Raw genomic sequence first — 15,153 nt, 5'->3', positions numbered from 1 at the left:
CCACCATACACTCTGTATAGAGCCAATGAACCCTCTAGTAACAGTGGTATGTGTTAAAAAAAACTTTTTAAAAAGCAATCATTTCAGCCCACTTTCTTAAACCCTCCTTCCATTGAAGTGTCAATCATTCAGATCCAGTTTAAAGTATCAATAGCAGAAGCTGCAAGCACTTGAAACCGATTAATGTTGTGTAAATAAAAATTGTACAATTGACAGAATAGTCAGAGCTGTTAATCAAGTAACGTTTCCCCTGGGGCACAGTTCTTTCACTCTGATTCTCAGCCAAGAATGTAGCATGAGGTTTGACCTGGGGTGATGGAAATGCCTGAATATCTCGGGTAGATGGTCAGATTCTCTCTGGTTTGAGGTGGCCATTGCCTGGCCAGACATTGGGACTGCTTCAGTATCTGAGGTTTTGAGAATAGATTGGTAACTGTGCAGCCATCAACATTTTGTTGGAGGGAAGGTTGTTGTGAAAGCAGCTGGGAATCATTGTTACTTGTATTAAATCGAGATAGTGTCTCCCCATAGTTTACTTTTAACTTCCCCTTACCTCTGGTACTTACCCCTTTCATGTGTCGATGATGCTATTCCTGACATCCTCTCCAGCACCCCTGCCTGAGCTGATGTTGATTGCCTGACTCAAGAGTAATGGTAGAGAGGGGGATATGTGGGGCCATGTGGTGACAGACTGTGGCTGAACACAATTCTGCTGCTGCTGATGGCCCAGGATAACCACTTTTGAAATGCTGGATTGTTCTCAAGCTGACCCACACAACACAATGCAGGGTGTCCCGTTATGAAGATGGGACTCAGTCCCCACAAGGACTGAGGTGGTGCTATCGAGCACCTTCTGGAAGTGGACTTTGAAACCCCCACCCACCATTCTGTGGCCTTGCTACCCTCGGGGATTCTTCCAAATGGTGTTTAACACAGAGGAGTACATCAGCTGAGGGAGGGAAGAAGGCGATGATCAGGTTTCCTTGCCCATGTCTGGCCTGATGCGATGAGATTTCATAGTCCAGAGTCAGTGTTGAGGGCTCCCAGAGCCAGTAACTCCTGACTGGATACAACTGGACTGCCAGCTCAATTGGCTGGACAGCTGATGCGGAGCGAGGCCAGCAGCGTGGGTTCAATTCCCGTATGGGGTGAGAATATTCATGGAAGGCCCCGCCTTCTCAACCTCGCTCCTCGCCTGAGGTGTGGTGATCCTTGGGTTAAATCACCACCAGTCAGCTCTCCCCCTCAAAAGAAGAAAACAGCCTATGATCATCTGGGGCTATGGCGACTTGACCTATTTTACCTACTGTACTGCCACCTCTGCTGGGTCTGTCCTGCTGGTGAGATGGGACAAGCCCAGGAATGGTGATGGATTCTGTAACGCTGATTCTCAGGGATCATCCTATGTTCAGCGGATGTTATGGAAAGGTTCCCACAACTTTGGCCCCTGTCTCCAGATGCTGGAAGGATGCAAGTGTCAACAACTCTCGCTGTCTATGATCACAGTCTTCACCCATTCGCTTGATTTTTAGTCTGTTGGGTGGAATCTGACCATATTTTCTCAAAGTGTCAGGCTCAGAGTGAAAACTGGCGGGTAGCTCCCCAGCTGCACAGAGCAGCCTTTCCTTCAGGCCTTGAGCACTTTGAAGAAAAACAATGAGTGCGCGTGGTTTACGCCGTTACTCAGGCGACCAACTCGAAAAAGAGCGGGGCGCATTCATTAAAGGGTCCCCAATCAGCAATGAACTGAACCCCCCCCCACCACCCCCCCCCAGCCCCCACCACGGAGGTAACCCCCAGACAATCATTGCCAGCAAGCGCACCCCCCCACCCCTCCAATCACACAATGAACCGCCTCCCTCTCCCCCACCATGGGCTCCCACTAGGGCCTGTCCCGGCACAGGCTGGCACAGCCAGGTTGGCATGGTTTCAACCTAGCGGTGCCATACTGACCGTGCCAAACTGGTTGCGCAGGGGAGAAGCGCAGGCGTGTGTGTCTGTGCGTCCCCGCTCCCTTGGGGGCTATACTTACCTCTGCACCCCTGATCCCCTCGACTGCCTCTCGTTGTAAACCTCACCGACAGGACACGAATATTGAGGGAGGGGAGATCATGCGGCAGGGACATGAACCTTGTGACGTCGCAGGTAGGAGGCAGGGAAATCGGAAAACGGGATCTCTCCGGACACAATCCCGTTTTGTGATTCTGAATTTGGCGCCCACGTTGCCGATGCCACATGCGCCCAAACCGGGCTCAAATTCACCGCCATTGTCTTTCTATTTAGCCTGGCTGGCTGACTCACTTATATGAGGGTGTCCAGAGACTGCCTTGAGGATGCTGATTTCCTGAACAGTAGATGTGCTGATCTCTTCCAGCTCCTCTGCAGTTAGATGCTCAGATGTGATGTCAATAATCTTCACAGCATATTCTATTTCTGTCTTCCTCTCTATACAGCGCCTGACCACACTGCTAACGCCACTGGGAGAATAGGAAAAATAACAGTAAATAAACTCCAGATCAACTCATCAAAGCTTTTTAAACTCTAGAATAATAATCTTTATTAGTGTCACAAGTAGGCTTACATTAACATTGCAATGAAGTTACTGTGAAAAGCCCCTAGTCGCCACACTCCGGTGCCTGTTCGGGTACACAGAGGGAGAAGTCGGAACGTCCAATTCACCTAACAAGCACGTCTTTCGGGACTTGTGGGTGGAAACCGGAGCACCCGGAGGAAACCCACGCAGACACGGGGAGAACGTGCTGACTCCGCACAGACAGTGACCCAAGCCGGGAATCGAACCAGAGTCCCTGGCACTGTGAAGCAACAGTACTAACCACTGTGCTACCATGCCACCCTGATCTTGGGAATAGTACTTGCTCAAATCGGTAAATGGAATCTAACCAGAAGAGCATCTTCTGTACTCCGTTCTCATCGTTTGAATGGAGTAAATGCAAAGGAATTTTAAAAATTCTGAATACACCTTCTTTACACTCCCATTCCCCGCACATTGCAAGCAACCCTTACTATTTTAGACTTTACATTCCATAAATATTTTACACAGGGCAGATACACTTCATTTGTCAGTATGCTGTCTGTTCTCTTCTGGCGGAGTAATGTTGAGCGACAGGGCAATGTCCTGAATACAGTCCCCGCTCATGATCCACACACCTCAAAGAAAAGAACAAAGAAAAGTTCAGCACAGGAACAGGCCCTTCGGCCCTCCAAGCCTGCGCCGACCATGATGCCTGTCTAACCTAAAACCTTCTGCACTTCCGGGGTCCATATCCCTCTATTCCCATTCTATTCATGTATTTGTCAAGATGCCCCTTAAACGTCACTATTGTACCTGCTTCCACCACCTCCTCCGGCAGCGAGTTCCAGGCACCCACTACCCTCTGTGTAAAAAACCTCCCTCGCACATTTCCTCTAAACCTTGCCCCTCGCACCTTAAAACTTTGTCCCCTCATAATTGGCTCTTCCACCCTGGGAAAAAGCTGTCCACGCCCTTCATAATTTTGTAGGCTTCTATCAGGCCGCCGTGCAGAAAGACTGGGGACCATTAAGGTATACACCTGGAGAGTTTCTTTCCTCCCTGCGTTGAGGCCCTGATTCCATCCTGGTTCAGATCACAGAACGTGGCACAAGCTGTAAATTCTTAGTTTGTGTTAAGACACAGGGGATGGTCTGAACTCTCACTGAACCAAAACCGCATGACTGCGAGAATCCATGGAAAACGTTTGGCAAAGCAGGGTCATGCGCACCGAAACGGGAAAACTCCTCGTTATTGATCGCAGTTTGGACCTTTTTGTTTGAAGGCTTCTTCCTATTTGTGGTACCAATGTTACATATCGATTTGGAGCCAGAGAATCACTTGCTGCTCCTGCAACTGTTACCTCTAACCCTTGGTTCCCTCCCTGGAAGACTACCAAACTGCATTCTAACATTTTAAAACTGTGTTGACGACAGCGGCAGTATTAACTGCACCAAATTTGGGTTAGCATTGCTGCCTCACAGTGACAGAGACCTGGGTTTAATTCCAGCCTCGGCTGACTGTCTGTGCGGAGTCTGCACGTTCTCCCTGTGTCTGCGTGGGCTTCCTCCGGGTGCTCCGGTTTCCTCCTACAGTTCAAGGTTGTGCAGGTTAGGTGGATTGGCCACGCTAAATTGCCCTTTAGTGTCCAAAAGATTAGGAGGGGATGGATGGCAACACTCCCTATGGAGTATTTCACCAAAATGATATCCAAAATGTTGGATAAAGGTGTGCTCATGTGCCCCCTCGGAGCTAGACCATGTTTATCGTCCATTGCGACTGAGACCTCGTGATTGGGTTATCAGGTTCCATAATTTTGAGAAGGACTGGTCCTTCGCTGCGCCAGGGAGCACCAGGTGATAAAATGGGAGGGCCACTCCGTTCAGTTATACCAAGACCTCAGTGCGTAAAAAAGAGCAGCCTTTAACAGGTAAAATCCGTTCTATACAGAAAGGGTCCCTGGTTTGGTTTGATCAACTTAGCCCACCTCCTAGTGTCTGTCAGGGAAAAGGATCACTTCTTCTACCCTCCTGAAGAGTGAACTCATTTGTTCAAAAACCCAATTTGAACTCTTTGATTCTCCTTTCTATTGGAGTTACAATGCGTTTTGATGTTTGGGGTTTTTCCGCATTGTTTGTTTGTATAGAATTTAGGATATGAAGTCATTGTTGGGTTTTGCATGTGTTTTTTATTCACGCTATCGTTGCATTGTGAATTTTATAAGCGGTAAAGTTTTTCTTTAGGTATATGGTTGAACAGAGAGCCTCCCAGCTAAGGGTGAGCTTGTCTGCCGGGAGGTACAAGAAGGTGTGCTGGAGCTTCTCGTCGCCAACGTTTGCGAACAGGGGCTTAGATTATAGTTTTGCATTTAGCCATAGGGTAATATTACTAATGGGTGTTGTTGGGTTAGGGAGGGATGGGTGGGGGTGGGGAGGGGTTTAAAGAAAGTTGGTTGACGGTGTCCACTACTCTGTGGTTGCCTGGTCATTGGACCTGGCTTGGCTCCCATCCTGGATGGATCTCCTCGCCTTGGCTTGTCAAGATTCCTTGCTTGATATTCTCCCGAAAGTATGGCTGACCCCAGTGTAGGAATTAATGGGACATCTCCACTTGCCTTGTAACCTGGAATGTTAGGGGTCTAAATGTTAGGGTAGGGGCTGATTAGCACAGGGCTAAATCGCTGGCTTTGAAAGCAGACCAAGGCAGGCCAGCAGCACGGTTCAATTCCCGTACCAGCCTCCCCGAACAGGCGCCGGAATGTGGCGACTAGGGGCTTTTCACAGTAACTTCCTTGAAGCCTACTCGTGACAATAAGCGATTTTCATTTCATTTCAAATCATCCAGTGAAGCGGGAAAGGGATTTTGCTCACCTTAGGGGTCGTATTTCTACAGGAAACCCATCTACAGGTGAGGGAGTCGCAAAAATTGAGTGGGACAAATCTTTCACTCAGGCTTCAACACTAGGGCTAGAGGCAGAGCAATACTAATCCATAAAAAATTACCATTTGCTCCCTCCCAGATTATGGATGACCTCGATGGCCACTATAATGTTGTCTGTGGTTCACTGGAAAACACTCCAGTTATTTTAGTAAACATTTATGCTCCCAATTGGGATGATCTGAATTTTGTAAACTCACTGGTGAACCTCCTCCCTGAATTAAACTCATATCGGATGATTCGAGGAGGTGACCTGAACTGCGTTTTGGACCCTAAATTGGACCGTTCCAGCCCAAAATCTCTGACCCCATCTGGGACGTCCAGGGCATTGACCTTATTTATGGAACGGTTTCAGGGAGTGGGGTGGAGGGGGATCCGTAGCATTTTCTGCATCGGAATGATAAAGGACTTTCCTTTTTTTCCACCTGTTCACCGTGCCTATTCCCAAATTGACTGTTCTATTCTCAAGTCTCTCCTCCCTTCAGTGGTGGCAACTGAATATTTGGCAATTGTCATCTCGGACCATGCTCCTCATTGTGTCGATTTTCGTTTGGAGGAAAATGTCACCGGTCTGGATTAGTAAGTTTGCGAATAACACCAAGATTGGTGGAGTGGCAAATAGTGTTGAGGATTGTCAGAGGATATAGCAGGACATAGATAGGTTGGAGACTTGGGCAGAGAAATGGCAAATGGAGTTTAATCCGGACAAATGTGAGGTAATGCATTTTGGTAGGTCTAACAGAGGAGAAATATACCGTAAATTGCAAAACTCTGAGGAATATAGAAAGTCAAAGAGATCTGGGCCTGCAGGTCAAGTGGCAACACAAGTGGACAAGGTAGTCCAGAAAGCACACTGAATGCTTGCCTTCATTGGATGGGGCATCGTGTATAAAAACTGGCAAGTCATGCTGCAGTTGTACAGAACCTTGGTAAGGCCGCACTTGGAATATTGCGGACAATTCTGCTCGCCACACTACCAGAAGGATGTGGAGGCTTTGGAGAGGGTGCAGAGGAGGTTTACCAGAATATTGCCTGGTCTGGAGGGTGTTAGCTATGTGGAGAGGCTGAATAGACTCGGACTGTTTTTATTAGAAAGACGGAGGTTGAGGGGTGACCTGATAGAGGTCTACAAGATTATGAGGGGCATAGATAGAGTGGATGGGCAGGCACTCTTCGCCAGGGTGGAGGGCTCAGTCACCAGGAGGCATAATTTGGCCAAATTTGGTATCATGACCGCTACAGGCCTCGAGGGCCGAAGGGCCTGTTCCTGTGCTGTATTGTTCTTTGTTCAACTCAGTAGCACAGTGGTTAGCACTGTTGCTTCACAGCGCCAGGGACCCAGGTTCGATTCCCGGCTTGGGTCACTGTCTGTGCGGAGTCTGCACATTCTCCCCGTGTCTGCTGGGTTTCCTCCGGGTGCTCCGGTTCCCTCCCACAAGTCCAGAAAGACGTGCTAGTTAGGTGAATTGGACATTCTGAATTCTCCCTCAGGTGTACCTGACCAGGTGCCGGAATGTGGCGACTAGGGGATTTTCACAGTAAATTCATTGCAGTGTTAATGTAAGCCTACTTGTGACAAGAAAGATTATTATTCTTTGAACATGGGGAGGAGGTGGATCGTCTTAACAGGTTAATGTGGCTTTTAGCTTGTATTACCGTGAGCTCTACGAGTCAGAGACTTCTGCAAACACTTCAGATATGAAGAATTTACTCGATGGTATGTACATCCCGGCCACAGATGAAGGCGGGAGATGGGAATTGGACTTGCCCCTTATGCCCAGATTCACCTGAGGAAGGAGCTGTGCTGCGAAAGCTAGTGATTCGAAACAAACCTGTTGGACTTTAACCTGGTGTTGTACGACTTCTTACTGTGCTCAGAGGAAATACTGAAATGAAGTGGGTGGCTGCAATTTGCAAAGCCCCCAGTCCTGACAGCTTTCCAAACAAACTTTATAAAAGTTTCTCAGAGCAGCTGACACCTCTATTATTGGACATGATTAATGATCCGCTGTCTCGGGTGTCACTACATCCGACCTTAGCAAAAAGGGGATCAGGGGTTATGGGGAGAAAGCAGGAGAATGGGGATGAGAACAATATCAGCCATGATTGAATGGCGGAGCAGACCCATTGGGCCGAGTGGCCTAATTCTGCTCCTATGTCTTATGGACCCTCACTCAGGCCTCAATTTCTTTGTTCCTTAAGGGGGACGGACCAAGCAGAGTGTGGGTCATAATGACCCATTTCACTTCTTAACACCGATGTTAAACTGCTGGCTTAGATTGTGGTGTCCTGATTGAGCCCTGTCTCCCAGTTATACTGTCTCAGGTTCAGACAGGCTACTAAAGGCCGACAGTCAATGTCCAACGTCTCTTAAACACTGTTTCCCCCCCCGCCCCCCCTCCACTGCTCTGGAACCTGAAGTCACAGTGTCTTTGGATGTAGAAAAAGCATTTGACAGGGTGGAATAGAAGTACCTCTGAGATTTGGGGGAGATTTGGTCTCAGGCCGAAATTTACCTCCTGGATTCTCCTGATATACAATGCCCCTAAAGTCAAATCCATACGAATACGGTACCTTCACAATGCCTTCCATTGGGCAGGGGCACTAGGCAGGGCTGTCCCCTTTCCCCGCTGCTCTTTGCATTAGCTAATCAGCCCTTCTCCATAGCGTTGGGGTCATTCGATGGATAGGCTTGGGTTTTCACTGGAGCAGGGAATACTGAGGGGCGACTTAATCGAGGTGAAGAAGATTATGAGGGGCATGGACAGGGTGGATAGGGAGCAGCTGTCCCCCTTAGTTGAAGGGTCAGTTACGAGGGGAACACAAGTTCAAGGTGAGGGGCAGGAGGTTGAGGGGGGATTTGAGGAAAATTATTTTTACCCGGAGAGTGGTGTCGGTCTGAAACGCACTGCCTGGGATGGTGGGAGAGGCGGGTCTGGAACGCTCTGCCTGGGATGGTGGGAGAGGCGGGTCTGGAACGCTCTGCCTGGGATGGTGGGCGAGGCGGGTTGCCTCACATCCTTTAAAAAGTACCTGGATGAGCACTTGGCACATCATAGATGTGCAGGTTAGGTGAACTAGACATTCTGAATTCTCCCTGTGTACCTGAACAGGTGCCGGAATGTGGCGACTAGGGGATTTTCTCAGTAACTTCATTGCAGTATTAATGTAAGCCTACTTGTGACAATAATAAAGATTGTTATTAATAATATTCTAGGCTATGGGCCAAGTGCTGGCAAATAGGATTAGGTGGGCAGGTCAGGTGTTTTTCACACGTCGGTGCAGACTCGATGGGCCGAATGGCCTCTTCTGCGCTGTGTGATTCTGTGACGGGTGAAGGGGGACTTCACCCCGGGATGGAGGGGTATTTGCCGAGATGGAGTGGAACACCGAGTATCAGTCTATGTAGATGATCTACTTCGGTATATTTCAGACCCGGCCCCCTCACAAAACAACATATTGAGGATACGCTCAACATTTGGACCTTCCAAGGTAACAAATTAAATGCGGGTAAAAGTGAGTGGTTTCCGGTGAATCCACCTGCCAGAGAGCTCAATACCGTTTCGTCTTTCACCCTTTTCCGATACCTGGGGGTGCGCACAGCCCATAACCGGGCATTACTTCACAAACTGAACAATTCCAGCCTCATTGGTAAGGATAAAGCTGAGTGATTGTCCTCTATCTCTTGCAGGCAGGGAGCAAACTATCAGGGGCGGCAGGGTGCAAACTATCAGGGGCAGCACGGTAGCATAAGTGGATAGCACTGTGGCTTCACAGCGCCAGGGTCCCAGGTTCAATTCCCCACTGGGTCACTGTCTGTGCGGAGTCTGCACGTTCTCCCCGTGTCTGTGTGGGTTTCCTCCGAGTGCTCCGGTTTCCTCCCACAGTCCAAAGACGTGCAGGTTAGGTGGATTGGCCATGATAAATTGCCCTTAGTGACCAAAAGGGTTAGGAGTTATTGGGTTGCGGGGATAGGGTGGAAGTGAGGGCTTATGTGGGTCGGTGCAGACTCGATGGGCCGAATGGCCTCCTTCTGCACTGTATGTTCTATGTTCTATGAATGAGCCTCCAAAATTTCCATTTTTATTCCAATGCAACCGCATTTTTTGGCCCAAATCATTTTCTGTTGCGGTTAAGAAATTGATTTCAGCTTTTATCTGGTTGCGGGTGGCACAGAGTCTGCAGCGCTCTGCTTCAGAGAGGCAGAGGATCGGGAGCTGTGGCCCTCCCAAATCTCCTGTTTTGTGATTGGGCTGCCAACAGTCAGGAAAGCCTGCAGTGGCAGAGTGGCCCTGGCTCGACTTGGGGCAAAATGGAGTCTCGCTCTTGCAACACCAGCTGCTCTGTGCGCACCATAATTACTGCCCAGCTGCCTACCTCCCCGGCAGGTATCCTCTCGATGCCCGAGGCAATCTGCCTCAGGATTCAGAAGCAGTTCCGGCAGCATTTCAACCTTCGCTCACTGTCTTCGTTGGCCCCGATCTGCGACAATCACCTCTTTTTGTCTTCAGGCTCGGACCCATTGTACAAGTCTCGGGGTGGGGGGTCTTGTGCATTTCGGGGACTTGTTTCTGGAAGGGAGATTTTCCAGCCTTGACAAATTTAGCTTGCCCAATCCAACCTTTTTCACTTTTTTCCAAGTTTGAGATTTCTCACCTAAGTTTTGAATCTTCCTTCCCCCTGACCCCACACCTCCTCTTTGTTGTAGAAAGTCCCCGTCTTTGACATAACAGAACAGTGGATCGATTTCAAACCGATACAACCTTATTCTTTCTTCAGGCCCTGCCCCTATGGAATGGGTTGAGGAGCTAGGCCTGTACTTACTGATGAGGCTGGGAGGGAAGCCCTCTTCAGGGTGAATTCCACTTGTGCTACACTGAGTTTGATTCAGTTCCAAGTGTCACATTGGACTAAAGTGACGATGAGTGGTTCTTTCACGAGGTGGTAGACAAGTGTGATCACCGTTCACCCACACCAGCGAACCACATGCACATTCGTCTTGTCCTAAACTGGCTACCACTGGGTTTCCTTCATTGACAGGATAGCTAAGATTTTACTGTAACCTTGCCCACTGGTACCAATATTTGGGATCTCGGACTCTCCGGCATTCCATTTGGGGTAGGGGCGGATATTCCTGTGGCAAAAGGTGAATATCGCTCAATTGGAGACCTCCCTCACCACCTAAAGCACCCGTATGGTTGTGGATATGATGTCCTTCCTACACCTGGAGAAGATCAAACATACCATCAGGGGCTCGGTGGGGAGGGTTTACCACAGGCGATGGCCATTCATCTCATTCTTTAAAGAACTGGACACAGTCGAGGGTTAAGGGGGTTAGGTTATATTGGGGATAGCTTGATTGTCATAGTTATAAACACCAATGTATGTCAAAGAAAATAACAAAGAGCAAAGAAAAGTACAGCACAGGAACAGGCCCATCGGCCCTCCAGGCCTGTGCCGATCATGATGCCGTAACTAAAAACAAAACCTTCTGCCCTTCCTCTGTCCGTATCCCCCTGTTTCCTCCCTATTCATGCACCCATCCTGATGCCTCTTAAATGTTGCTAATGTGCTGCTTCCATCACATCCTCTGACAACGCATTCCAGACACCCACCACTGTCTGTGTGAAAAACTTACCCCGCACATCTCCCTTAAACTTTCCCCCTCTCACCTTGAACCTGTGCCCCCTTGTAATTGGCACTTCCACCCTTGGAAAAATCTTCTGACTATCTACCACGTCTATGCCTCTCATAATTTTGTCGACCTCTGTCAGGACTCCCCTCAGCCTTCCAGTGAAAACAATCCTAGTTTATTCACCCTCTCCTCATAGCCAACACCCTCGAGACCAGGCAATATCCTGGTGAACCTTCTTTGTACTCTCTCCAAAGCTTCCACATCCTTCTGATAATGTGGTGATCAGAACTGCACGCAATACTCCAAATGCGGCCGAACCAAGGTTTTATATAGCTGCAACATGATTTCCCAACTCAATGCCCCGCTGATGAAGGCAAGCATGTCATATGCCTTCTTAATCACCTTGGCCACCTGTGTTATCACTTTTAAGGAACTGTGGACCTGCACGCCCAGATTCCTCTGTTTGTTAATGTTCCTGAGGGTTCTGCCATTTACAGTATAATTCATACCTGGATTTGATACTCCAAAATGCATCACCTCCAGATTAAACTCCGTCTGCCATTTTTGTATCCAAGTCTCCAATCTATCCATATCCTTGTTGTATCCTCTGACAATCCTCGGCACTCTCAGCAACTCCGCCAACCTTTGCGTCATCCGCAAACTTACTAATTAGACCAACTACATTTTCTTCCAGATCATTTATATATACTACAAACAACAGAGGTCCCAGCGCCGATCCCTGCGGAACACCACTAGCTACAGATCTCCATTCTGAAAATTAGCCTTCCACCGCTACTCTCTGTCACCTGTTGCCAAGCCAGTTTTGTATCCATCTCGCCAGCCCACCCCGAATCCCTTGTGATTTTAGTTTTTGCACCAGTCTGCCATGTGGCACCTTGTCAAACACTTTACTAAAGTTCATATAAACTACATCCACAGCCCTTCCCTCACCGATTTTCTTTGTCACCTCTTCAAAAAACTCAATCAGGTTGGTGAGACGTGACCTTCCCTGTACAAAACCATGCTGCCTGTCACTAACTAGTCCATTTTCCTCCAAATGTGCTTATATCCTGTCCCTCAGTATCTTTTCCAAAAGCTTCCACATCATTGATGGCAAGCTCACGTTTCTGATTTTTTCCTGATATATTCTATATACTTGTCTGTTTAGATTGTTGCTATTGTTCGTTTTTGGAAATTCAATAATATATATATTTTTTAAGAATTCTGGAAAATTTAAATTAAAGAATGAAATTGGGATAAAATAAAAAGAGAATTGGTAAGGCCAGCTGTCTGAAGAGATTTTGATATGTGAATTAGCATATCAGGGAGAAACGCAAGCTTCCCTTTGAAGGATGTGATCACACTGGAAAGGGTGCAGGGGAGATTTACCAGCATGTTGCCTGGGCTGGAGAGATTTAGCTATGAAGAGAGATTGGATAGACTGGGATTGTTTTCCTTGGAGCAGAGATTGAGGGGGGACGTGATTGAGATGTATAAAATTACGAGGGGCGTTGATAGAGTCGACAGGAAGAAACTTTTCCCCTTGGTATGGGATCAGTGACCAGGGGGCAGAGATTTAAGGTAAGGGGCAGGAGGTTTAGAGGGGGTGTGAGGAAAAACCTTTTCACCCAGAGGGTGGTGGGAGTTTGGAACTCGCTGCCTGAAAGGGTGATGGAGGCAGAGACCCTCATAACATTTAAGAAGTATTTAGATGTGCGCTTGCGATCCCAGGGCAGACACGGCTCTGGGCCAAGGGCTGGGAAATAGGATGCGAATAGTTAGGTGGTTGTTTTTGACCAGCGCAGACTCGATGGGCCGAAGGGCCTTTTTGGTGCTGTAGACGTCTATGACTCATCACACAGCGACTGGACTATTTCTCCTGCATATTTGTCTAAACCTGTGTACAAGTTACTCTTCTGACTTTTGAAAATTTGGATCTGATTTCTTACAGGCCAGAAGGAGGCCACTCGGCCCATCGAATCCACACCAACCCTCTGAAAGAGCACCCTACCCAGCTTCCCTGCACCCCCCTCCCCCCGCAAACCCCATAACCAACCTAACCTACACACCTTTGGACACTAAGGGGCAATTTAGCACGGCCAATCCACCTAACCTCCACATCTTTGGACACTAAGGGGCAATTTAGCACGGCCAATCCACCTAACCTACACACCTTTGGACACTAAGGGGCAATTTAGCACGGCCAATCCACCTAACCTACACACCTTTGGACACGAAGGGGCAATTTAGCACGGCCAATCCACCTAACCTACACACCTTTGGACACCAAGGGGCAATTTAGCACGGCCAATCCACCTAACCTACACATCTTTTGACACTAAGGGGCAATTTAGCACGGCCAATCCGCCTAACCTGCACCTCTCTTAGGACATTTCTGCACTTTTCTGTTGATCTCTGCATTAAATGGGAGACCGCTCATTTGTAAACCGTGTGCCCTAGATTTAGTCTCTCCCACAAGGGAAACATCCTCTCAGCATCCACACTTTCCAGGTTCCCTCAAGTTCCCCCAATAAAACCGTCTCTCATTCTTCTAAACTTTGAGTGACAAGGGGCCAGATTTTCATTACCGAGGTGGCTAGCTCAAATCAGCAAATTTCCCAACTTGCCAAACTTGGTTTAAAAGGGGTTTAAAAAGCCCCTTTTGGTCCAGTTGCCGCTCCGGTGAGTTGGGTCTACTGGTCCCGGAGGTAGTTACTAGGCCGTCACAGGGATGGGAGAGGCCCTCGGTGAGCCGTTTAGAAAGCCCATCTCTGTCATCTAGGACTACACACGATTGTTTCAGAAACTGTTAGACCCTCTAGGACTCACCCCTCACTCCCTGTTAAGTAATGGGTTAAGGGACAGTCCAATTAGTTGTCTCATTTGTGTTAAGTATCCAATAATTGACACTGATACGTAAAGGGGCTTCAGGTGGCCTTTGTGTCAGGTGATGTGATGTGAGTTTTGTGCAGTCTGTTGAAGTAAATTAAAAGGTGTTTGTGCAAAAGGAGCAGAACCTTTGACTCTTTATACAACAGCAGTTAAACACATAACAAATGGTAGCAGAGGATGGTTGCTATGCAAATGTGAAGGGTTGAAAGATACAAGGAGCAAACCAAGGAGTGAGTGAGAAGAAAATCCCCCCAAAGATACATGGCTGAACCTAGGATAAAGATGGTTGAATAGGACTATCCCCCCCCCCTTATTTTCTGAAAGGGGATCGTACGACCAATGGAGAAGTTCAGTAGTTATGTGGACTAAGGTAACTGCCTTGGGAAAGAGAAAACAAGGTATGGCATTGGCTCTTTCTCTAGCTTATGACAGTAAAATCTGGAGCAAAGTGTTTTCTGAGCTGGAATTGGAAGAGTTAGACTCAGAAGAAAGTCTGCAGACTCTATTACGTTATATGGATATGATTTATAAGGATGACGACTTGTTAAGTGCTTATGAAGTATGGTCGGATTTTGATAAGTTCTGGAAAATAGAGGATATCTCCATGGAAGACTATACAATGGATTTGGCAGACTATATAAAAGGCTGCAGAAACACAACCTGGAATTTCCACAGTCTCTGTTGGCCTTTAAATTACTTGACTGTGCTAGAGTGAGCAACATGGATAGGCTCCTGGTTTTGACAGGAGTTCAGTTTGAGGATAAGGATACCTTATTCAATCAGATGACAGAAGCTGTAAAAAGGTTTCTGGGGAAACATTCGATTCCGATGGCTCTGATGACCCAAATAGGTCAGCCTGCAATAAGGCAGAATATGGAAGATACACTACTAACAGGATGGCGAAATCGTATGGTTACAAATAGGTTCCAAGGCTATAGAAGGAGATCAGGACCCGGAAATTATGAAGACAGAAACCCAGTTAGAACCTACAATAGGAAGATGAACCCCAGAAATGCACGGGGCATGATAAATCGATGTTTCCGATGTGACTCTCAATACCATTATGCTTTCAACTGTCCAACACGTTACAATAGAGTGCTTGAAGCGACAGATGACACAGAAGAGTCAGAAGAGGAAAAAGATAGTGACCAGAAAGAAG

At 47.8% G+C, this 15,153-nt stretch overlaps 1 protein-coding gene across 2 annotated transcripts in view; it reads right to left on the bottom strand.

Annotated features, from left to right (window-relative positions):
- Nucleotides 1-15,153, bottom strand: part of LOC140402461 (phosphorylase b kinase gamma catalytic chain, skeletal muscle/heart isoform-like) — a 144,485-nt gene that overhangs the window by 107,475 nt on the left and 21,857 nt on the right. For both annotated transcript variants that reach the window (XM_072490269.1, XM_072490270.1), the window contains exon 3: nucleotides 2,302-2,477. In XM_072490269.1, the coding sequence (XP_072346370.1) occupies nucleotides 2,302-2,477 (176 nt within the window). The remainder of the gene's footprint in view (nucleotides 1-2,301; nucleotides 2,478-15,153) is intronic.

The sequence above is a fragment of the Scyliorhinus torazame genome, chromosome 25 (assembly GCF_047496885.1).
Source record: "Scyliorhinus torazame isolate Kashiwa2021f chromosome 25, sScyTor2.1, whole genome shotgun sequence".
Taxonomy (NCBI): domain Eukaryota; kingdom Metazoa; phylum Chordata; class Chondrichthyes; order Carcharhiniformes; family Scyliorhinidae; genus Scyliorhinus; species Scyliorhinus torazame.
This window is presented reverse-complemented; position numbering and strand designations above follow the sequence as displayed.